We start from the raw sequence: 25,553 nt of genomic DNA, 5'->3' as shown, positions 1-25,553 counted from the left end.
TGGGTGAAATTGGACTCAAAAAAGAGTTATTGACTCTGGCTTCAAAATAAAATGATTATTTTTAATGAAATTGTACAATTATTATTTGTATAATAAATTAGATACATAGTTTGTTCCATATTTAATTTCTTAGGAGTCAATCAGTAACTTGATGATGATGAATAAGAGGATCTGCACTGCTTCTGCCTGTCCATAGCTGTCAGCCATTTATAAAACAGGAATCAGTCGGCGCTTTGGCATACCAACTCTACAGCCCTGATATAAAGCCAAAAAATCCTCAACTAAAAGCAAACACGTTTCTAAATAATACTGCCACACCCTAACCATAGTGCCATACAGTGGCTAAATAGCACAACTAGCCATATAATACCCATCAAAGCACCCCTATAGAGCTAGTTTAGTACTCCATGTCATTCCTGGCCCATTTTGGATGTCCTGCTTTCTCTCTTTGAACATCTGAAGTCTTGCGCGCTGTGGACATCGGGTCCCTGTGGTTTTGGACATATCCGTGCCTCTCAGAATGAAACCTGCTCCTAGTTTTTTGGTTACAAATCCTGATGGAAATAGGTTAGTGTGAGTGACCTTACTCCGGAGACTACATCAGTGTAATGGATATATATGATGCAGATGTAATGGAGGAAGCCTTCCTACTCACTCATCTAGCACGCATTATATTGCCCATTGAGGCCATTTAGGACCAGGAAACAATATGGACTCAGAAAGCAATTATGACACGTAAAGCAAATTCATAAAGGTTAACAAGCCGAGAGGAATCTATTTCCATACATCTAAAGGTTTACATTGCTTAGTGAGAAGAAAGAAGTAAATTGTGCTGAATGTAAACTGTTCCCAATATCTCCAGGGTGTAATAGATGTGAAGGGGATCTGTTATAGTGAAGACATAGACTATAGGTTCACAGCAGACTCCACCGACAACTGCACAGAGGACTATAGAGATCTGGAGGTGACCGCTGTTTTAACGGTCAGCTCTCTGTTGATTTGATCCACCGATGGACCCAAATGACAGAGAGCTGGGCAAGAACTATGAATCTAGCCTTAGGCCTCATACGCCCAGTGCAATCCATCTGGTCCATACAGGGGCCGGATTTGCTGGTTTGAGCCTAGTCAAGAGATGGGACTTGTTGCATAACAGTGATCCATGACACTAGGAGTCGCTTTACAGTGTGCACTATATACACTACAGGCTGAGGTGTGGGCCCCACTGCCAAATCTGAATCGGGATCCCTACTTACCTTTTGTCATTTAGAATAGTATGTTTTATGGGGCAGAGGGATCTTTCTGTGAAAAACACTGCACAACAAACATGCACAGCATTTCCACAGCATTTTTTTTTGGCTGTGTGAGGCCCTAGCCCAAAGAAGGGTTCCTAAGTACAGCATATGACAATTGTTGCTTTAACATAATAAGACAAATGTTGATATGATTACCGTATATACTTGAGTATAAGCCAACCCGAATATAAGCCGAGCCCCCTAATTTTACCACAAAAAACTGGGCAAACTTATTGACTCGAGTATAAGCCTAGGGGGGAAATGCGGCAGCTACTGGAAAATTTCAAAAATTAAAATGGTGGGAGTTTTTGGGTGCAGTAGATGCTGGGGAAGGGGAGGGGGTGTTTTGGTTGTCTGTCTGCCCCTTCCCTGAAGACTGTTTTTTCTTCCCCCACTTGGAATTCAGCCTGGCTAAATATAGGGTATCTGCAGTGCTCCTATTAACTCGTTTCCGACGGTACAGGAGCACTGCAGATACCCTATATTCAGTAGACCGGGCACTGTCAGACACAGGGATACCTAATGTCTATGTGTTTCACAGTCATTTTCTACTTTTGTATGTATTCTAGGGAAAGGAGGGATTAAGAACTTTTATTTTTTTTAAAGCTTCTTTTTCCCCCCACTATTTTATGGGAGATTCTATACATTAAATATTACGGCTGGTCATAGACCACCCAGCCAGCCTAAAAAAAAATAAATATATATATATATACAGTATATATATATATATATATATATATATATATATATATATATATATATATATTTTTTTTTTTTTTTGCTCACTCAAGTATAAGCCGAGGGGGGCTTTTTTAGCACAAAAACTGTGGTGAAAAATTCGGCTTATACTCGAGTAAATACTCATTCTGGATTGGCCATGACTGTGATGTCTATTATATAATATCGATGTGACTTCTGGAGTACAATTAATAGCTGTGATATCACGTCCTACTACATAGTCCTGTGCTGGGAGGACATTGTACACCATGTTATCAGCATTACAGGACAGGAGCTAGACATGTATTTCTATACATACAGCAGGAGTTAGGAGGTTGACAGGGGTCAGTCTGTATCATTGCCGTTATTGTCCATTAAGTCACACCCTATAATGGATGAGAGCAATGGACATTAGTGTGAACTTACTCCTCGGGTACAGGTAAGTCCCCTTCCTGAGACCCACTTCATGAGAGAGAATGGAGAAAGATTCTCTGCAAAAAGCATTTCTTGCTCAGGTGGATCCAGCCGTCATTACATTACATAAAAGGCCGTTTATTAACATTTCTCCTACAGCGGCCTCTGCAAAAGGAAATATCTGGCCAGACATGGCTATATGAGATGACTCAATCCTTTTATTGATGGCTAAAATAAGGTTTATAAGTCACCACATGATCCCTTGTGAGGAAGGAAGGATCTCTCTTCTAAGAATGACGTGAGGAGTGACTTATAGACCAGTATCTTGTTTGCTAGCCCTGTCAGGTCATACCTAGTTTGCCTACTTATACACTACAGAAGAAGACGGTGTTGATTCGGGCTCAGTGTAACACATAGGTATGGTGTGAATTCAGCAGACAGATACCTACGATAGTGACATATGACAAAATATTCCATTAATACCAGATGGTTATCACTCCAGTGGAGTGACTTGCGGGGTAATAGTATATGTTGCCATGTAAAATGTACAGGAAAATATCTATCTACTCTTAATCTAAAGCTGGCACTGTGTGCACAAAGCAAAACAGAATTTAAACATTCATTCTTCAGTAACTTTGTAAAGATTTTTTTTTATTATTAATGAAGCCATACCTTGTTGGTCAGACTATTATCCTACTGCTGCCATGAATTGGTATACATGGTCTGCAACATTGTTTAATTAGGTTGTACATGTTAGGGCTAGTTCACACAGAGTTTTTTGCAGGTGGATTTTGACATGGAATCCGCTTCAAAATCCGCCTGCAAAAAAGGCTCCCATTGACTTCAATGGAAGCCGCTCACTCAAGACACGCTCCTATTTAGGCCCATTCGTTCGGGCCTAATCCGGAGCGGAATGCCGCGACAGAATGCTCACAAGTCGGAAAAAGGTTTCCGCGACCTTTTCCTCCGTGTGAACATACCCTTAAGGTAACATCCCCAAAAAACACTTAGGCCGGGTTCACACGGAGTATTCTGGCTCGTCATTTGGTACGTAGATGCCGCGGGAGGATTTGCGGGCCATATACGCTCCCATTGTTTTCAATGGGAGCCGGTACCGTACACGCGGCGCTATTTTGCGGCCACCGCAAAATCACGGCTGCAAAATAGCACCGCGTGTACGGTACCGGCTCCCTTTGAAAACAATGGGAGCGTATACGGCCCACAAATCCTCCCGCGGCGTCTTCGTACCAAATGACGAGCCAGAATACTCCGTGTGAACCCGGCCTTAGGATCCAAGGTTTCCCATCTGAACACATCAGCTCCTATAAACCTTCTTACTAAAGCTGGAGGGAGCGCCCCCTTGTCTTATGAAGGGATTTTACACTGAATATTTCTGTACTTTGTGGGGATGGTAGATCGGTAGAAGAAGTGGTGTGGACCCAAACAGTCAGAGACAGGGACACAAATCTTGCAGCAAAGCGGTTTATTTAAAAACAAACAGGAAAATAAATAAACCTTGACGTCAGGCACAAAAAATGAGCAAAACAAAATACAGCCTTAACGTCAGAAAATCAGTAAGAAACAAAATCCTGCTTGTCTGAGCTACTAATTAAAGCGTAATGATAAGCTAACTATATGTGTGGCTTACCAACAGCTAAATAACGAACAGACAAATAACACTGAGGAACAGCAATTTCGTTGTCTTGTCTTTCGTTGTTCCCCAGTGAATCAGCATTTCCCAGACTCAGAGTATCAGGACAGACCCAGGTGCCTCCTCTCACTCCCTGGATCTGCCCTGAAGTGCAGGATCTGCAGCCTTTTTTGGCCCAGTAATGAGCCCAGGACTCAGACCTGGGCTGAGGCCTACTCAAGACCCGCACTGGACTACACACAAGTTAAAAATCTGGGGGAGATATAACGTAATTCTAGCACTCTGTCTGTCACCTTCTCACAACCTATACAGGTTCATATCCCTCATAAATCTTTTTCCAAGACTAAATAACTTTCATTATTTTAATCTCTACTCTTATAACTGAGGTCCCCCATGCCCTTTGTCATTCTTTCTATGAACTGGCGACCAGTAATGGACCGCATATTCTAGATGAGGACTTACCAATAAGATAAGATAAGATAAGATGAGATAATCCTTTAATAGTCCCACATTGGGGAAATTTCAGAAATTGTTATCTTCCCATACCGGGAGTCGAACCCGGGCCGCCTGGGTGAAAACCAGGAATCCTAACCGCTAGACTATATTTATAAAGTGGTACTATTACATCCCTATCCCTACATAACTTATTGACTATTGAGTCCATAACCCATACATGACAATATCCTGCAGGCCTTAGGGCTAGTTCACACGTGAGTATAAGGGGAGGTTTTTGACAGCGGATTTCGCGTCCAAAACCTCCCCTTATAATGGTGGTCTATGGAGACCGCCGGGCTTCTGTTCTCCGCTAGCGGCGAGCTGCTGCTAGCGGAGAAAAGAAAGGACATGTCCTTTCTTCAGGCGGAAGCCGCGCTGTCTCAGTCGCGCGGCTTCCGCCCCCCGCAGCTCCCTCCTATGTCGGCTCATTCATTTGAGCCGACAGCAGAGGGTTAAGCCGCGACAGCGATGGTCGCGGCGGGCGGGTTTTGACAAGAGAGAGACGCGGCTCGCCGCGTCTCTCTCTGTGTCAAAACCCGCGCGGGCAGTTCACGTGTGAACTAGCCCTTAGAAGCAGCTGACTGACATTGTGCTATAATTTAATATATGATCTACAAGTACACTCAGCTCCTTTTCCACCAGAGACTCTCCCAGCTTTACTCCCTCTAGGACATATGTTGCATGGAGCTTAGTTTTACCCAGATGTATAACTTTACATTTATCCACATTGAAACTCATTTGCCATATGAATGCCCAAACAATCAGTCTGTCCAAGTCTGCTTGTATCCTACATACATCCTCTATAGACTGTACTGTACTATATAGCTTGTGTCATCTGCAAAAAGAGAGGCAGTGCTACTAATCCTATCTTCTATACCATTACTAAAGAAGTTAAAATTACAATGGACCCAGCACTGAACCCAGGGGTACACCACTAATAACAGAGGATCCAGCACTGAACCCAGGGGTACAACACTAATAACAAAGGACCCAGCACTGAACTCTGGGGAACAACATATAACAGAGGATCCAGCACTGAACCCTGGGGTACACCACTAATAACAGAGGATCCAGCACTGAACTCTGGGGCATACAACATATAACAGAGGACCCAGCACTGAACCTGGGGGTACACCACTAATCACAGAGGATCCAGCACTGAACTCTGGGGTACACAACATATAACAGAGGACCCAGCACTGAACCCGGGGGTACACCACGAATAACAGAGGATCCAGCACTGAACTCTGGGGTACACAAGATATAACAGAGGACCCAGCACTGAACCTGGGGGTACACCACTAATAACAGAGGACCCAGCATTGAACTCTGGGGTACACAACATATAGCCATAAAACGACCCATCACTAAATCCTCGGGTACACAACTATAACAGAGGACCGAGCCCTGAGCCTTGGGGGTACATCATTCATAGGAGAGGACACAGAACTTTACCCTGGGTGCACCACTTATAACAGAGGCCCAGTCTGAGCTGCATTAATTGACCACAATTCTCTGGATATTCTTCAACCAGTTTTCAATCCTATTACAAACTATTTTTGTAACCCAATGGACTTAATTTTATCCACTATTTTATCCATTAGAAACACTATATCCACAGTCTCTCCCCTGTCCAGAATCACCTCTTCATAAAAACAAATCGGGTTAATTTGACAACTATTGTCCTTAGTAAAACTGAACTGATTGTCACCTATAATATTCCATACTGTCATTTACTCCTGTATATAACCCCATAAGAAACGCTCAGATTCTCCACAGTGGACTTGGATAAGTCGCTCTGATCCTTACACATTCTCTGCCTCCAACACTTACTAGAAGTGACTACTGACTTGCTGCGTAATATATCCCATTGTCACAAGATAATCAATGTTCTTCATTTCACGTAATGTTATGGTAGATCACCATATATTTATATACATCCATAAGGTATCCAAGGTATCCTGGTCTGCAGTATGACTGTTTACTCCGTGTCTGCGGCATGAATTGTCCCTTAATATTTAACATAGGGATGAGTTTAGTATATAGAGCAATGTAATAGAAATGGACAGCTACAATCCCCGCACTCCTCCATATCTGCAGTGTTTCACAATAAAACTAAATTTCTGTTGTACAATACAGATGAGCACATCTCCACCAGATCCTGTCCATCGGGACCCAATACATTAGCAGGACAAACAGCTTTCAATTTGGTATCTGCAAAAAGTGGCTTAAGCGCATATTAACTGGATTTATCAGCGTAATAACATAGTGGGGAGCTTTGCTCACACTCCAGGGAGTATTTCATCTCCTTGGGACCACAGTGTGACAATAACATGTGGCACTCACACTCTCCGCAGATTACTCACACATGCACCTTGTAAGGATGCTGGCTCCTCCCAGGTACCTCACATCTTATATACACAAGACCTGTGCCCATTCTGTCACATCTCACACTCAACCATGGAGGTGCTAACACTTCTGCTCCTCGCTGTACTTACCTGTGCCAGGAGTGCTCAGCCTCACCAAGGGGGGGACGAGTCACCTGAAACCTTCATGGACGTGCCCCCAAGTTTCCTCGACTCACAGGTAAGTTTTATTCCCTCTATGGTAAGATAACATTTTATATATTATTACATATTTATTATTATATATTATTTCATATATTATTTTCAGGCACGTCACTAGGCCTAGTGGGAAATTTCCATTTCTGGGGGTCTTCAAGTCACCACTAGTGTCCTAGCTCTCGATATAGGGTTTGCCTAAGCACAAAACTTCCTTTGCTTTGAATAGATCCAGAGTACAGAAACAATATCCTAATACCTGGTTGTCTGACTGATCACATCTAGGTCCAGCCCTTCTCTGACGTGTCTTGTGAGATTATAGTTATATATTGTAGGATCTGTAAGAGGTTCTCCAGCTTTAAGGGGGATACTATAGGGGAATGCATTAAAATAAATACCTGTTCACGCCAGTCACCTGGTCCTCGCCAGTCTCTGCCCATCACCCTTCCATCTATCATGTGGGTAAACAACACATGATAAAAGTGCAACAAAGTGAACAAAGACAGAGAGGGACAACCTGAGCGGGAATGGCAGAGGATTAACTAGGAGGTCTATCCCCCTTTAATTGGAAAGATTTAGAAAAATGGTAAAAAAGCACCTGCCTGGTACAAGGGAAGATTCTTAAAATAAGGTAAAAGGATAAGGACACACACCACACATCCAAGGCCATAATCCACGTCCTACAGCCCGAACTAAAGCTACATTCAGATTATACCTGCATATACTATAACTGTCTGTATTCCAGATTTAGAACCGTATATAGGCCAGTGACGGAGGGTTCACACTATGACAGCAATGGACATTAAATAACATATGCAGATGGCGTCCCCTGTCAGGTGTCCATCACCATTCACCCCAGTGAAGAGCTTTGTCATGTTTTTTTTTTTATTCTTATGAAGGTAGAAAGTCCTGAATGCAGAACTTTTTCTTCTGTTACAAAAGTAAACAAACATGATAGAAGACAATGTCTGCCATCTAGTGGAAAACAACGACCGTCATGTGTTTTACATTAGAGTCAATGGGAACAGACAGATAGAGGGGGCTCAGTCTGTGTCCGATACTCTGCTACTGTTAATGTCCATTGCTGTCATCTTATGATGGATGACAGCAATGGACATGTATACATTAGTGTGAACATAACCTTAAACACAGGTACAGTACATGTACTTTAGGTAGGAAATAATTATTTGGCATTATTGAAGCCTCATTTTACTACTAGTGATTCTCTCAGCCTTACAATGATTCTAGTACATATGGAGTAGACAAGTCTGTACAAATGGGACGCTGAGTGTTGGAGTGTTACACAACATGTGGGTTACACAATGAATCCTTGGGGCGTATTAGTCACTAACCTCTAAAGTCCAAGGTTCGGAGTGATCAATTAAACACATCATTCTTCCTGGCAGCACCAACCGTGGTCATAAGGAAACCTGCCAGGAAAGCAATCGGAAAGATCAATTAACATAAACACAGCGGGGTACATGTATAAAAGCGGGACATCAAATGCTGTCTGGAAACACAATGCTGACCTATTGCCGAGAATACAATACCCAGTACCAGTTTTTAGTAGCCTCTAAGGAGCCACAGCAAAGGGGACATCTGGTATGAGTCAGATTCATTTTGGGCTGTGATAAAGAGGGTCACATACAAATTTAGTGATTTTAATGCTGTATGCCTGGACGTGTCCTATATACAGTTCCGGAAAACCATGTCTGTAATCCACGTCCTCTCTCATCTTTGGTTCAGCCTGTTCTTTTATCTTCCATGCTTTGCACTGCAGCTCATACTGGCTGATAAAGCAGATGATCACTACTAAAGAGGAAGAAGACCGTTCCATGTTAAGATAGCGGTTCCTCCTTTCCATCATGTGATAACAAACTTGTATTCATTGCTATATTTGCTTTTCCAGCTGGATGAAAGTTTCTCTTCACAACCCTTATCAGATGACAAGATCGGCTTGAATTCTTTGCTTCGAACCATCATGCACAGCCGAAACACCCGCAGCTCTTTCCATTTCCAACCACAAAGGTAATGGCGCAGTCCCCGCATTATTTTATCACTATATACCGCATCACTATAGAAAGAATTAGAAGACTATTTCCAAAATGGCTTCATTTATCATCTTAGATGCATTAAAATATAGAATTTAGAATAATAAATTGATGTAAGCATGGATTTAACACAAAGCACAAATAGCAAGTTTCCAACACTTGCATCATCTGTGACTAGGGCCAAAACAGATCACCGTAATAGAAGGGGAGATAAACGTTCCTGGCAGCAGCCATAGGGCTCGTTCACACGGAGTAAACGCGCCGCGCATTGTGGCGCGATTACGGCGCGTGTACGCCGCGTTTTTTTACGGTGCGCGATTACACCGCGTAAACGCGGCATTAACGCGGCGTAATCGCGCACTGTAAAAAAACGCAGCGTACACGTGCCGTAAACGCGCCACAATGCGCGGCGCGTTTACACCGTGTGAACGAACCCATAGTGGTCAGTGTGACTGCTCCATGTTGTTTTCTGCCTACCAATATAAATCAATGCTATTAAAAATGATTGCATATATTGCATAGAATATCAGAAAATCCAGGTGTAACTTGAAATTCCTTTACAACAAAATCTGTAATGGGGCTCCTACCTGGTTGTATATTTTATGTGTATACCTTTGGATCTTATAGCTATCCCTGTAACATAATATAGCAACAGCCAAAGTTTGCAACTTGCAAAAATGTTCTGCAGGTAAATAGAGCTGTGGTGCAAACTTTGATATCCGAAGCTTATCAATTCTTCAGTGTGAATTTCACTCATTGCAATGTATGAGGTTAATTTGGCTGCAAATACAAGACACAATCTGCATCTAACACGTGGATTTTGCCATGGAATTACTTTTAATTCCATGTGGACAATATGCACCTAGTACATTCTATGTGCTTATATTCTTATCTGTACACAAGGATTGCCCAGGGCAGCATATACTGTAATGTTACCGACCATTCAGAATATGCTCAGCCACCCCAAATTCCTTAATCTGTTGGATTTTACATTCTGCACTATTGGCAGAGACCCGACTTGTGGCGATTTGCTGTTTGAAGGGGGTCGCAGCACTGCAGCCTCCTTATGGTTCACAATGGTCCACTGCACCCCGAGTAGCTTTATAGTACCTTAAAAGGATATTTTGGTCAATCTGTTCCCTATACACGAACTTCACACTGCTCATAAGAACAGGAGTATTTTGTAGCCTGGTATGTTGCAGTAGCCGGTCCTCTATGTATAACGCACTGCTAGAGATAGACAAGCACATCGCTGCTCCATTCAGAAGGGAGAACTGGACCGCCATTCTTGTGCTATTAGCTTCAATGATCAGTCAACCCCTGCCAGTAGATGGAGGACAAGGTAAATTTACTAATGTAACGCTTTAAGGCTAAGGCCGCATGTAGCAAAAAAACACGGCAGAAATGTATTACTGCATTTTCACAGTTTTCCTTTCTGCCCCTATTATACTTATAGAAAAACCGCCAGCGTTTCCGCAGTTATAATTGACATGATGCTGGCATTTTTGAAAACAACTTTTCCGCTGAGGATTTATTTTCTGCAATGTGTGAATGGGATTAGCCAGAATCTCATCTCCTTTACAAGTAATATAAAATGCTGCATTTTCACAACGTGGAGCACCAGTCTATAAACTTCTCGCACAGAAGGAAATTAGTTTTTTTTTTTTTTTCATTGGTTCGCTATTACTGGTTGTTTTGTGAGGAGAACTCTATAATGGACAGCACTTCTTGCACCAGAATCCTCTGCTATGTCTAAATCTTGTAATTTGTGTATACAGACTAGTAACTTGCCCATCTGACCAAAACTGCTATTTCCCACATTGCTTTGCCAATTGTATTCTATAGGCGAACCTGCAAATCAGCCTACACTTTATTCTAAGCAATGCACATACGAATATGTCTTCCTTCATGATGTCATACTGGTGGTCATTGGATTCCCTTTGTATTTAAGGTTCGGAAGAGATGAGCGCAGTTCCTTGCTAGGAGACGGTAGGATCCATTCTCGAGGATGGGACTCGGCCCCACAATTTTGGAGTATGGCCGTACCTCAACGCTTTGGCAGGAAAAAATAATTCACGTATCAATTGGTATATTGTCCATTGTCAGTGCTAGCACCGGTTGTGTTGTACTTCAATTTTTTGATTTAATTATACGAAAGTGCCCATGTGCACAGTATCAACATGAATATTTCACATTGCAGTGAGCCATTGCAATATATCAGCACTCAGCTTTAGGTTGTCTTTTGGTAGGTGTACAGTGATCACAAGTGCCTCATTGGTTTCTATGGATTACTGTATATTAGCATTATATCTGAGGCAATGGTCAAATCCTTTGTAAATATTCAATTGCAGAATCCTGCTGCACATTCAATCAGTGTACCAAGAAGATCTTTGTATATACTGTAATACCATGTGGTGGATCAGATTCCTTTTACCCTTGATGGTTAATAATAATAAAGTAATTACAGCGGCTGTCACTTGTTATTCTTGGTTGCTATATCAGTCACCTTTAGGTCTCATGCACCTGACCTTCTACCATGTACGGGTCAGTAAAATTGGTATCCGTGTGTCATTTGTTCTTTTCACTGATTCATACATTGAACTGAATGGGCAGAGTCACTAACATGGACAAATATAGGACCTGCTCCATATTTTGTGTCTTTTGACTACGGCTCAGACACAAAGGCCCTTAGAAGTTCAGGTGTTCATACTTTGATCTGTAATTTTGGATCAAAATTACGGTCATGTGAAAGAGGCCTTATAGTGTATGTTCATGCCTTCTATTATTAAGATTTGCTTTCTCTGGCCTGCTTATGGATCTGCAAGATGAGCGTTCAGTGAGTGTAAAGAATACTCTCTCACCTTCTTTCTATAGGATGTTTGTCTGTGTCCCCTTGTCTTTCTCACCTATGCATGGCTGCACAAGATGTGGTCTCTGTATGGGTAAACTATTCCAGACAAATCCTTTAAGAATGTTTAAGAGTAGACAAGAAGTTGGTGAAGGAAGTTTGCAATATACAAGTCTAAAATACAGCAATGTACACCAACAGCAGGTGACGTACTGGCCTCAGCCACCCTGTGCCGTTTGTGTACAAGTCACTGAGGCCTACTGTTATCTGCAGTGGATCATCAAAAGAAGACATCAAGGGCCTGTAAGAGCGGGGACCAGGGTTCCATCACTGCAGGGGAGCTGTACAACATGCACCATAATTTATTTAAAGGGATTACCCAGGCTAAAAATATTGATGACCCATCTTAAAGGACAGGTCATCAATACCAGATCAGCTGTTCTGAACAGCTGAATCACAGAGAATGGAGCAGGGAGCAGACATCTCTGTGCCCAAATTAAATACTACAGATCAGCTTTCATTCATCTGAATGGAACCTAAGCTGCAGTGACTCATCCCACCACTACACAGAGAACAGCGCTGTCTGCTTCCTGTTCCATTCTCTCTGTATTAGCTGCTAAGAACAGGTAATTGATGGGGTTGGTAGGTGTCAACCACCACAGATAGGTTACTAATATATCTTTAAAATAGGTCATCAATATTTTTTTTTCTTTTCAGTATGTCTTTGTAGACTGTGAGGAAATCCACACAAACACGTGGAGAACATACAAACTCCTTGCAGATGTTGTTCCTGGCAGGATTCGAACCCAGGACTCGTGCTAACCACTGAGCCGCCGTGTTGCCCCTGGTCAATATTTTTAAGCCTGGAAAACTCCTGTAATTTATATTATTTCCAGCTTATAGGTACATTTTTATAAAGTCAGACAACCCCTTTAAATCCCCGACCCACTCTGCAGTAAGAAGGACCTGGAGGCTTTAGACCTGCCTTGTAGCTTTCACAGGGGTCTCAGCCATCATTTATCCAAAGAATAGACAATAAGTGTATATCATGTGAAGCTACATTTGGTGTATATCACTCTCCAGAAGAACATCTCACTATCCTGTGCCCTTGGACAAACGTTGTATTCCAGCGTACATATAATCCATACACATAGTTTCAATGTAAAAACCATTTTGCTTCCAAGTATGGGTTTATATTTACAGCAACAATTTACAATCCTTTTGCTTTATTCTGGTTAGAAATTAAGAATTCATGAAACATTTTTCTACTTTAAAAAAAACAAAACAAACCCAATATCTGCTGAAACCAATTCAGAATTTCCCAGAAACCTGGACCAGTAAATAACGCTAAAGAAAAGGATGCAGGCAGCAGCCACAAGACAATTTTCCTTTGTTTTGTGTAGTTGGTCCAAAATGCAAAAATGAAAGTTTCAGCCAATAAACTGATAAGAGCTATTTGAGTGTCCAATACGTACTTCTGGTTGAATCCGTCTATTTTATGTTCAGGACAGTAGATCTCGTGTCCTTAGGCTTCTTCGATCCACTGTGCTGTTGCTTGAGGTAAATTATAAACACTTGGACAAATTGCCATAAAGCATCTTTGTACAAAAAGGCAGTAACAACTAAAAACTGTCACCTTTAAGATGGACATTTGTCAAAATAAAGGCCTCAAAATAAATAGGAACCCGTGCAATGTTATCAAGCATATGTAGGGGGACCCCACCTTTCTCCCCTGTTGTATTGATGTGACTGAGTATTGCACCCGACATCAGTTGGGGTTACAGCATAACCGTTGTGGTGAAATACAGGGATCCCAGCAATAAAATCTACCACAAACTCAACCTCAGTAACATGTGAAGGTGGATTTGTGGTAGCTCTCCAAAGTAGCAGCCGCTGCTGATCCCATGCCATTAGAGTATTTTGGAGGGGCTTTGTGGTGCACACACTAGTAGGCTTAGGCTCTTGTGGTGTTGAGTCCTTGAGTAACTGATAAAACGTAAGCGGTTTTTCATGTTCTTCTCTCTTTGTCACAGTCACTTACTGCCAGCCATGATTTTGAGGTACTGCAGAGCGTTGTGTGCAGCGTTTGCCCGAGCAGCTTCTCTGGTGGCCGCAGAGCCATGACATACAGTGGTGGGTTGTGTTGACAGCTCAACAAGACATTGGTACAGGCCACTCAAACTGCGCTCATCTGGGAAGAACAGGTAGAGGATAATAGACTCATTAGATATAAAGAGGAGGAAAACAATAACTCATGACCATGTATACATATATACAAGATGCTGGCTATATTACCTCTATTATACTTTATGTAGTTAGAGCCATCACAATACTGCAGATGGCTGCCTCTCCACTCTCTTTAATAGATTTCAGTTTAATAAGCATATTTGATGAGACAGTAGGGCGCTGTTCACACTGCATCTTATCCCTAGGATTACTTTCCTGGCACATACAGTACATTAAACATATCCACAGCGCCAAGAAGTTGGTTCTGCACCCGCTCACCACTTTCTATGAGAAAGCATGCCTCAGCCCAACAATTTTTCTATATGGCACGAGTTACACACCAATTCTTCAGTGGGGAATATTTTTATTTCTAGCACATGGTGTGCCTATATTGTTAAGTCTGACATCTCCTAACAACTCAGACAATCCAAGCGGACCCGAAAAATGGAAATCTGTGCACAGGTGTCTATACAATGCCATATGCCAGAGGCTTCCATCAGTATACAATGTATACAGGCTTTCCAAGGTATATTGCAACTCTAACAGAAGGTTTAAATGCAGGGTGCACAAACCCTACGAAATGCTTCAACCCTGCAAACTATTTCTGCCTAGGGTTTACCTATGTTAAGTCAAGTATTTCAGTTTTATAACATGGCAAATCCGTAACTTACCAATATCAAAATAGCTTATCTGAAAGCTCTGCTCCTCGGACAAGTCTTGTAAGAGGGTGCAGAAGCCAGAATTAAGGATGGTGAGTGGGTGACTTCTAAGGTGAAGGATTTTTTCTCCAGCAGAATTACGCAAAGAATCCCATGTGCAGGCTAGGCCTCGTCCTCGGCTTCCATCCGTCCTCCCTCCTCCTGTATTCTACAAATACAAGTCATTACTTATCCTTCACTTATAACCGGTTGTCAATACAGAGATACAGTGTGAGAAAAAAACCACAAGCATGCTCTTACTGTGTAGCTGCCAGCTCAGAACTCTGTGCTGACTCACACAAACCCCCTACCCATACAGAGCAGTCCAGCTCTAGGTACTGAGTAGCAAACATTAGATGTTTAGTTTGGCCACATGCAACCTTTAGGGTGGTTGATTCATGGGAATAGTACTACACGCGACTAGTCAAATGGATGACTATGTAATACATGGACGGAGGAAGTCCTCCAAAGACTAGTACTCTGCCCTGGTTTCTAGGAAAAGTAATGAGCAATATATCTGTTCTTTCTTCAATGAGTGTAGCTGGGCCAACACATGGATGACATCCACAGCTCCATTCACTGCTGTCAGTGAGCCCAGTCTATTGGTAATAGACCAAGAACAAGAAAAGTAAATGGTCTCTCCTAAGATTTACACTGACTGCAGGAGGAGAAGAGGAGACTTGTGTCGGTACGGTTGAATTAAACAATGGACACAAAAGATTAATAAAGAATACAGTGGGTTTACAGCTGTAAGGCCATAGGCTTGTACACTGAAATGGAGGGTAGATGTGATTATAATTGCACATTATTTATGTAATAATTTGCTGCACATACACTATTAGAGGGCAGGTATCTGAGCTACCATCATGAAGACTTGACACCAGATGGCGCTATAGGGAAAAAGTGGGAAGACGACACAGAGATGTCTAGTTATTCTGTTACATAGGATGATAAAACTGCTACATACATTGTTAGGTCAGGTCTCCATGAAGGAAATGGCCAGAAAACCAGAGAAAACATGCATGTGTTATCAGCCAGATATCACACGTCACACTGCAGTCCTCACTGCAGTTACAGATAAAATGGCCAAAGGCAGTAATAAGACAGTAAGTCTCCAGCAGAATCTAGAACGCCTATGTACCACACTTGCTGCTGTATTGTTTACAATGGCAGATATCTAATGAAAGAGAGGTTAAAAAAAAAAAAAAAAAAAAAGTGTCTCATGTTAATATCTATAACTTAGTGTACATTTTTTCACTGAATTTACTTCTCTGCTGTGTGTAAAGTGCAGAGGTGGGTCACATAGCGTGAGCACATCTGATGATAGGGAGACAAGTTTTGTTGCAAACCATTACCATAGAGAACTGATCTTCCTCTGGTTCTGGCTCTCCATTTTCCCGATGCTCTGTGGGTACCCTGTGAATCTGTAGGAGCATCTTGGCTGCGGCATTTCTTTTCGCCAGTTTCTTGGATGTGCCACTCCCTGCAAACGAATTTATTCAAAACTTCTGTAATGTAATATTTTATTACAGCTTCATTTTTTTTCCAGGTTCACAAAAAGTCAGATGTGGAGCAGCAGAGGACTTGGTAGCCGCCCTTCTCTCTCAGACTAGTGGTACAGTCAGTCAGAACAGTTCAGCTACTCCGGGAAAGTGCGGCTCCTTGTCACGCTGCTCCATCCCCATGCAAAGTGTAGTGGAGACTTTAGGTACTGCAGAACTGCCCTATACACTTCAAAGGTACAGCTCTTCAGTACTTCAAACCATCACCACACTTAACGGCGAGTGAGCAGCACAACTACCAACATGTAAATATTAGCTGATCAGCTGTTCTGCAGGGGTCCTGGGTGTCGGACCCTTGTAGATCTAATATTGATGGCCTATCCTTAGGATAGGTCTCAATATTAAAAAGTGAATAATCTCTAAAGTTTCTCTCTAGAGTTAAACAATGAAAAAGCTTTTGGACAACCACTGACTTGCCTGACTCCCCCATAACACATTCAGCTTGGCCAAATGGCGTATATGTACTTAATGGGGAGAAAGCCATTACCAGACACCCCTATAGTGGTTTATCTCTGCGAGATAGCCAAAGTACAGTCTCTCCAGGAGAGTAACAGCAGGACACAATACTCAAATAGTATTCCAAAAACATATAAATCTAAACCTTATCTAGGAGAAAATGTATTTCAAAGACGACCAGGAAGAAAGTCCACAATGATAACAAAGGGACATGAAGGGAACAGATCAGACATGTGTAATGTATGGATACATAAATCCATTGATATATACACACGGTACAAGAGATGCGTTTCCTTAATCACAGTCGGCTGTAAGTCACACAGGTTGCCAGGTATTTTACTGCACCGCCAAGGCAGACAGACATCATAAACTCCACTATAAAATTGTGGCATATATTGCTCAAGGATTTATAAAGTGATTACTTTAGTTCTCCTTAGTCTGGATGACTTCACACGAACACCCACAACTAGAGGAATACTAATCTGGTCAGCGCAGCACCGTCTGATATGAGAATAAATCATTTACCTTACATAAATCTCATGGTCACAGCATCGTTGGTTTCAGGCTGGCAAAGATTTGCATTGTAATACACAAAAATGCACCCTTCATTGTTGATGCGTCCATAAAAAGTGACCCCCAGCGTGAATTACATCTGGTTATAGTTTTCATGATTCTAAATATAAAGTCAAAAAATTACTTGCTACCCACAAGTTCCTATACTGAAGCTCCTTTTCTAAAGTCAGCCAGCCAGGGTGCCCAAATACCTAATGGGGTATGCTGTATAGCAAGAACTGCACATGGTTTCAAGTCACAGAGCAAGGTCATGAGAAGGATTTTAATGTGCTTCAGATATACTTCACAATGCGTAAATTACATCTGAAGGCATTCCACTGTCAACTTGGCCACACACAAAGAATAAATGGAGCAATACACATCCTATATGTTAAGAGCTAACATACTGGACCCTAAAACCTGTCAGATCCCCTTTGATGACAACAAAGTGTAGTGACAGATACAATGACGTGGATTAGGGCACTGGTTTTAAAGAGAACCTGTCAGGTAGCTTGGGAACGGTAAACCAGTCATAGATCCTTCTACAGCCTCATTGGGCTCATTTCTGGTGCAGTTCTTCAGCGAAGCTGAGGACGTACACCAGGCTTCACTGCACAAGTGCTGGAAGTACGGGGCAAGTGTCCTGAAGCAGAGGAAGACGCCTCTGGCTTCAGTGAAGAACTGCGTCAGCATGGGGATTACAGCAGCAGGGTAAGTATAAAGCTTTTTGTTTTTATGGCAGGCACAGATGGCTTTATTTCAGGATGATTTGGGTGGTTTAGTGCCCCAAATCACCCTGACAGATTCCCTTTACAGAACTGATACACTCTGAAGGTTAAGGCCAGAGAGAAGTCCAATGATGTCAAAGTGTATGCAGACTCCCTTAGCTATCCAGCCACTGACTAACAGGTCTCTCTGCATGCACAGTAATAGGAAAAGACCTGGACTTATCTATGCAGCATGTGACCAGCTCTGCCAGAGTTTAGCTCATCAATTTTGTAGAGCTACTGCACCAATTTAAGTGACAGCTACAATGAGAAAGCCTGCCACTACCCTAATTCTGCCACAAGCAAGGCTCTTCATGTTCTCTGACATCTCTGCCCCTATCAACCTGGTGCTATGTAAATATTAGTGCTCACGTACCAATCTCTAGAAACCGCTCAACCCGGCAGGTCATGGTGAACTCTTTCCTGTGTGCTGGCCCTGACTCCTGGGTTACTGTATATTCTGGAAGTCTCCAGCCTTTCTGCACCACCAGCTCCTAATAAAAGCAGACCAAAATGATCGGAAAAAAAAAAAAAAAAACTTAATTCACAAATGACAGATTAGGACAGGGAAGAACTGCTGACCTGAAGGGCCCCCACTGGATTACATTCAGACTGCTGGGCAGTCAAAGGTGGCTTCATGTCAATGCTGTGAGTCCTAAACAAAAAGAAGACATGTGAAAGCAAAAACCTACTACTGAGCAAGAAGTCAAAGTGCATCCCACTGCCCACTACCCCAATGATAGCTGATCTCAACAAGTGACAAAGGAAACATTCCCTATGGAGAGGCTCTTGTCTAGGAAACTAACATTCTGAAGCATCTTTTGCTTATTACCTGCACCGCGTTGTTCCGCTATTATTCCTCCTAGAAATTTAAGAATAAACTGACAACTGGGTGTTACCAACCGAAAAATAAGGTATTTTCTCCTCTTAAGGCTTGGACTCTATTACACAACAAGGGTAACAGGGCAGGGTAACATATAAGACCTTCTGATAGCAAGCAACAAAAGGGGGAAGAAATTTACCAATAAAATAGAAGTTAAAGGGGTTGTCCCATCACAAGGATCCTATCTATACTGTTTGTTAATGTGAATGTAAGACTTTTCCTAAATACATTGCTTCAGCAAAACTGCTTTGTTTGTCTTCTATCTTACATTATTAATTTTTTTGGGACACATCCCTTTACTTATCTGGTCATGAGTCAAGTGATGTATCTGCTGCTCTGAGGGGGGAAGGAGGAGGGGCTATGTGCACGGGAGCGAACCTGGAGGGGGGGGGGGGGTAGTTTACCCTTTGGGGGAAAGGGGCCGCCAATACAGACCCAGCATCCGCTGTAATAGAGAGGCGGATGCCGGGGAGGGTTAGGGGGGCAGAGGAGCGGAATAACAGCATCGCTTCTGCCATTGCTGGCTTCATGCAGGGCAGAAGCATAGCGATGTTGCTGGCATCTGTGCCGGCGTATGCGCTCCCCGGCATCCGCCTCTCTATTACAGCGGATGCCGGGTATGTATTCACATATGCAAAGCCAAGCGGCGAGATGCCGCCGGCCCTGCGTGCACGCTCATAGACCAGTCTAGCCTTCACAATGCGAATACAGACCTGACATCCGCTGTAATAGAGAGAGGCGGATGTCGGGTCTGTATTCGCATTGTGAAGGCTAGACTGGTCTATGAGCGCGCACGCAGGGCCGGCGGCATCTCGCCGCTTGGCTTTGCATATGTGACCCCGCCCACCAATGACGCAACAAAGCCGGAAGACAGAAGATTTTATAGCAACAAAGACTGGTGAGTATGCGACGTGGGAATACCCCTTTAAAGGGTCCATTCAATCCATTTTGGCGAGGATTTTGGCGCTGAATTAGTGTCAGAATCCAGGTGGAAAAGAAGCCTCCCTATAGAGTTCTATGGGTTCTGCTAGCTTCTTCTTTTTTCCGCTAGCGGAAAAAAAATAAAGCTTTCTTCAGGCGAATTTTGCCTGCAAAAACCAACGTAGTCAATGGGAGGTGGAAAATCCACGTGGGATTGGCAAAAACTACGTGGAAAAACCGCTAGCGTTTCTTTCAAGGTCCATACACTGTGCTGGAGGGAAAAACCATTTCCTAATTCCTGAAGCTGATTTTTTCCTCGCCAAAAAGCTCTGTATGAATGGACCCAAAAAAGGGGTTTGTTGTGTGCAACCATAATAAGGTGACCACGCCTATCAGATGTTTGGTTTTGGGCTTTTCAGGTCAGGTGATCATCTTTAATACCTTAGTTACTTGTAATATTTGGCAGGAAAAACAACATTAAAAAAAAAAAAAAAAAAGGTTACCTTGAGGTTGGTGGAGGTGGAGAGTCTGCCTCAGTATTTATTGTCACTTCTGCAGGTGATTCTGCCGTGTATACGTTACTATAGATAAAAACAGGCACACATACATTGCAGTCAGTACACTTCTCTTCAGTTATTTTTATTTAATGATTGAAGAATAATTTGCAAAGTGTTAATACACAAACGTTTCTATTTGCAGGGGAAAAAAAAAAAGTGTGTATTGCTGCTCTAATGGAATGGTGGAGATAGCCAAGCGCTGTACTCAGATTCTCTTCAGCAGGTCCTCAGAGATCCAGTCAGTCTTCCTTTAGCCACATTTATCAAAAAAAGTAACTTTGGGAAGTTTGTTTTAACACTGTCATAGCAACTTAAAGAGGACCTTTCATGGTTTGGGGCACAGACAGTTCTATATACTGCTGAATTCAGCGCACTGTCGGCTCCCGGAAAAGAAGCGAGGTGCTCATTCTTCAGGCCGTTTCGCCTCGCGATTCGGTCTGAACACACACCCTCCTCCGGACTAGGCCCATTCATTGGGCCTAACCCGGAGCGGAGTGTACGACTGGATGCTGGTGCAGTGCTCCGGCTTTCAATCGCAGCTACCCGGTTTTTGGTCTGGAACCTAAGGCGGCCTCCGCCTCAGGTTCCGGATCAAAAAACTCCATCTGAACTTACCCTTACAAGTTTTTGACATAGCTAGTGTCTAGCTAAATGCTAAATCCACCCTCACCTGTTTTCCTCGATAATTGCTCCAAACATATCTCCGCCCTTGAGTAGGGAGAGTGCCACTTCTGCTGCCTTGTGCTTTGCTGCCTTCTTGCTAGGTCCTTGACCTGACAGAAAAGAGAAATATATTCACTGACATAAAAAAACAAACATAACACACCAAGGAGTTGTTGGATTTGAATGACATTTTCTATGTGTGAAAGTACGACCTATGCAATTGATGACAATACTAGAGTGAAAACATGCAGAGCAAATCTGTACAACTGAACGGAGGCTCTAGTACCCTGTATGGCCACCTCTAACCCATATACAAGATGAGATAAGGTTGAGTTTGGAGGCCTACAGGTTCCTGTATGGTATACTGGCAAGGTCATCAATATACACATTCCAGAAAACCCATTTAAGCCTGTTCAGAAGACAAAACCATCAATAACCTGCAATACCACATCACTGGACCAGAACGGTTAGGTAATATGAACATGTGTCCAACAGACGCCTTGGTCACTATCAGGGGCGGAGTAGTTGAGGCTTCAAATTTTGTACAGTTCTCTGGGAAACTGCAGAGTCAGTATTAGCAAAGAGGGTCAAAAGCTTTCTGATTCTGTAAGCCACAGGTCTGCAGCCTACAAGCTTGTGTAAATACTTAAAGAAGTGGAGAGGGAATATTTATTCACTTACCTGGTCCAGCGATTGCTTTCGCTATATCTAGGCATTGTGGCGATGTCATGACCCCCTGGTCATGTGATCGGCTCCCCGGTCCAATCCTCTTCCAATATCACCTGAGCTTTATTAGCTGGCCAACTATAGTAAAGCCAGTCCCCATAGCACAGGTAGTTAATTACCTGTGAGATTGTGGGAGGAGCTAATGCTGACTCTGATCACATGATGTCTTGACATCACTACAAACCCTTGGTCCATTCAAAGAATTTTGCCAGACTAGGTAAGTGAATATATATTCCCCAGCCAACCAATGTAATTCCTGCTCTCTTCCCCTGCTATGATATATGTGTGGCCGAAGGAGGCAAAGAGAGCACAACTAAGGGAGCGTTCACACTACCGTTGGTGTCCGACTTTTCAAGCGGACAGAAAAACCCGACATGTAGGGTTTTTCTGTCCGCTTGAAAAGTCGGACATCTTCACATGCAGACAGTTAAGGAAGGACAAGGAGTGCAAAAGAACGCACCCGATGCCCATTTAAATAAATGACAGGTGTCACGGACACAGCTAGTGTCCACGCCTAATGTCCCTGCCAGATTTTGAGCGGACACTAGGAGCGGACACTACCTGTCGGACACAGACGGTAGTGTGAACGCCCCCTAACAGCAGTGAGGTAAATACTGGTGGGGGACAGTAAAGAGGTTGTCCAGGATATACAGGCTGGGGAAGGTGAAAACAAAAAAAAACCCATAATCACTTGTCCCCAGTGCTCTGATGACCCCTGCCACTGTCTGGTGAAGTGGTCATTACAGAACCATGGATGGACACATCAAGCAGGCCACTAACCAGTACAATTGATGTCTCCAACAGATACACGAAACGTAAAGTTGGGTTGATGGGCTTGTCCTTCAGCTTTGAGTAGGTCATACACGGGGGTCTTTCCTACCCGAGTCCCATACTCTTGCAGTAAGCTGATGGGGGTCTTCCCAGGACTCGACGCCAGCATCTGCTCCACACTACAGAAATATAAAAAATATACTATAGATATTATTTATTGCTTAGGTAAATGCTAGTATATGACAATACAACATCTATGGTCTTTAATGTGGCATGCAAAAACTGACAATTCATTGCACATGTGAATGAGGCTGCACGAGGCGGCCAATCTCTACCTTGTATGTGCTGATCCACCTGGAAAATTGCATCTATGTACTGCACCATTTTTGCCCATCAGAAGCACTAATGAATTATCAATGACCTATAGGCATGTAACTAGTGTTTGAGTAATAGGGATCCAATAACAGGGACCCCCTTAGGCTAAGTTCACACCGAGTTTTTTGGTCACGGTTTTGGCAGAAATCCGCCTTTAAACCCCAAACCAAAAAATGCCTCACCATTCAAAGTATACAAAACGCTTCTGAGTCTTTTCTGTAAGCGGCAAAAAAAGAAGCGAGATTTCTATTCTTTTTTAAGCTATGAGCGTTTTCCCGCTCACAGCTTCAATGCAAGTCAATGTGAGCTGTTTTTTTTGGCAAAAACCTGATCAGCAAACGCCAGGTGTTTTTTAAAAATATAATTCATGACCACATCCCAAGAGGAAACGGATCAGGAAACTCCTCAAAAAACGCTTCAAATGGCAAAAAAAAAACGCCTCAGGAAACGCTCACGCATTTTCCGGTCCGGTTTTGACAATCCCAAAACCCTGACCAAAAAACTCTGTGTGAACTTACCCTTACAGCCCTAGAATAAACTGGATTCAGCACTAGGTAAAGCCCCTTGATAACGTATTGTGTAGTAGTGGCAATGTAAACCTGGGCCCTGCTGCATGTTCTCAGCTTAGGACTACCCCTACTTATTAGAAAGGCTCCTTGGTAATAAGCTGATCACAAAGTGCCCCACTGCTAGGACCACCACCGATCTGCTGTAATCTGAACAAAAACATGGCAAGTGTTTAGATTCCACATGGAAAACTAAGCGTTACAAAGTGTCCATTTAAATCAATAGGTTGTCTGTATAATGCAGGAGTAAACTGGTAAGGGGCGACTTCCAACAGCGCTGGAACCAGCGAGGCGGCGCCTATGGACAGATCCTGGAGTTGATGAAAGGTCCTCTCTAAATAAAATCTCACTTACTTTTCTTTGGCTGTAAGGCCTCATGCACTGTCCGTGTGCTGCCATACTGACCCATTCATTGCTATGTGCCCCATAGCATGTCCGTGTATTTTTACAGGTCCATGTATACGGCCATGGACTTTTTTTTTTTTTTTCTTACTCTAGCCGATTTATTTCAACGAGAGGACAAAAAAAAAATCGTCCTGATCTATCTTGAAATAAAAGGGATGCAAAAAAAATAAAAAAAATCTTCTACCGGGGGAGTGTTGGAAGACATTTTCTGCCTCAAAAGGCACCTGAAGGAACTCAGTGTGAAGATAACCTAAAGGAGATTCCAAAAAATTCCCTTGAACCAAATTTTTGGCTATCTGATGCCCTGCTGTGGCGGACATTGTGCACGTCATCCGCGTTCGGGTCATGTCGTTCCTCTCTCCTGCAAGCAGCACTTTTCTCTGCATTTATATCTATGGGGTCTGGCGGTTTCCTAAGGTAACTGATTTTTTAAGCAGATTAGGTTTTCGTTCAGGGGGTCTCCGCGCGCAGATGTGATCTGGGCCTTATGTCTTTGTGTGTATTGTACTGTATGTATCACTGTTCTGCAGCCATCAATGGCAACACGCAAACGCTGCAGCTATAAGGGTAAATTCACACACTGCAGATTTATTGCAGAACTGATTTTCAATCACCGAAATTTCTTCAACAAATTTGCCCTGTGTGAACATGCCCTAATAGTTCTGATCAGGGCTCTATGGTTGTCGGGTGGGGAGCACAGACTGTATAAACGGTATACACTGGCTGATATAGGAGACAGCAACATGCTATAGGCTGAGGGATATGAGGACTAGGACTATGCACAGCTCCACGGACTACTCTATCATTTATTATCAGCGCCATTTTGAGGAGAGGTCCAGCCCGGGGCACACTGCACCCCCTACCTGGGACACCCGGGGCACGTCTGGTTCCCACAGTCCTCGATCTCACTCATTCCCTCCTGCTCTCCGCTCACCAGCAACAATGGCCGGGGCGGGAAGTACTGCTTAGGGAGGTCATACCGTCAAAACCCAGGGCTCGCTGGGAGTTGTAGTGCAAGCGCTCCTTATGTACGCGGAACATGACTTACTCCGAACTACATTTCCCAGCATCCCTCCCCCCATATAACGCCCGGCCCAGCGGCCAATCAGCTCACGTTTTAGTATTTAAGTGTCCGCACCGCTGTGGAGTCTCCGCCTATGGACGGAGGGATCGGACGTAGTAAATATGGCAGCGGCACGTCACGTCACACTGCCGGGAGCCGCGCCAGCTTATTCTCTACAGTGGCATGTGGTGGTTGTAAGCCACGCCCACACATCCACGCGGCGCTCGATCTGAAAACTGATTGGTCGAGACCTTTGCAAGTCCACATAACAGCCTTCATTCTAGCGGAGCAGAGATTAGGTGTTAGGGAAGCAGGCCACGCCCCCTATACGTC

At 43.2% G+C, this 25,553-nt stretch overlaps 2 protein-coding genes across 2 annotated transcripts; one reads left to right on the top strand and one right to left on the bottom strand.

Moving 5' to 3' along the window:
* The first annotated feature begins 7,029 nt into the window (after nucleotides 1–7,029).
* NPFF (neuropeptide FF-amide peptide precursor) lies at nucleotides 7,030–11,273 on the top strand. The gene is made up of 3 exons (XM_075265863.1): nucleotides 7,030–7,155; nucleotides 9,040–9,158; nucleotides 11,133–11,273. Exons 1-3 carry the CDS (start codon nucleotides 7,030–7,032, stop codon nucleotides 11,251–11,253), a joined length of 366 nt encoding a protein of 121 aa, XP_075121964.1. The 3' UTR covers nucleotides 11,254–11,273.
* A 1,956-nt stretch (nucleotides 11,274–13,229) lies between these two features.
* On the bottom strand, nucleotides 13,230–25,113 carry TARBP2 (TARBP2 subunit of RISC loading complex). The gene is made up of 9 exons (XM_075265781.1): nucleotides 25,021–25,113; nucleotides 22,821–22,990; nucleotides 21,322–21,424; nucleotides 20,598–20,675; nucleotides 18,873–18,945; nucleotides 18,667–18,784; nucleotides 16,309–16,436; nucleotides 14,927–15,122; nucleotides 13,230–14,220 (listed from the first exon to the last, which is right to left on the bottom strand). The coding sequence occupies exons 1-9, from the start codon at nucleotides 25,068–25,070 to the stop codon at nucleotides 14,063–14,065; spliced, it is 1,074 nt and encodes a 357-aa protein (XP_075121882.1). The 5' UTR covers nucleotides 25,071–25,113; the 3' UTR covers nucleotides 13,230–14,062.
* Nucleotides 25,114–25,553: the final 440 nt, after the last annotated feature.

The sequence above is a fragment of the Leptodactylus fuscus genome, chromosome 2 (assembly GCF_031893055.1).
Source record: "Leptodactylus fuscus isolate aLepFus1 chromosome 2, aLepFus1.hap2, whole genome shotgun sequence".
Taxonomy (NCBI): domain Eukaryota; kingdom Metazoa; phylum Chordata; class Amphibia; order Anura; family Leptodactylidae; genus Leptodactylus; species Leptodactylus fuscus.
The sequence above is the reverse complement of the archived record's forward strand: the minus strand, read 5'-3'. Positions and strand labels throughout refer to the sequence as shown.

What these genes read in the sequence shown, in the direction of transcription:
- NPFF (XM_075265863.1), top strand. Translation starts at nt 7,030, where the DNA reads ATGGAGGTGCTAACACTTCTGCTCCTCGCTGTACTTACCTGTGCCAGG. An exon ending in CAAGTTTCCTCGACTCACAG is followed by an intron (nt 7,156 to 9,039) that starts GTAAGTTTTATT and finishes TTGCTTTTCCAG; the next exon opens with CTGGATGAAAGTTTCTCTTC. An exon ending in TTCCATTTCCAACCACAAAG is followed by an intron (nt 9,159 to 11,132) that starts GTAATGGCGCAG and finishes TTTGTATTTAAG; the next exon opens with GTTCGGAAGAGATGAGCGCA.
- TARBP2 (XM_075265781.1), bottom strand. Translation starts at nt 25,070, where the DNA reads ATGAGTGAGATCGAGGACTGTGGGAACCAGACGTGCCCCGGGTGTCCC. An exon ending in TGAGCGGTTTCTAGAGATTG is followed by an intron (nt 16,437 to 18,666) that starts GTACGTGAGCAC and finishes ATTCGTTTGCAG; the next exon opens with GGAGTGGCACATCCAAGAAA. An exon ending in AGGAAGATCAGTTCTCTATG is followed by an intron (nt 15,123 to 16,308) that starts GTAATGGTTTGC and finishes TTGTATTTGTAG; the next exon opens with AATACAGGAGGAGGGAGGAC.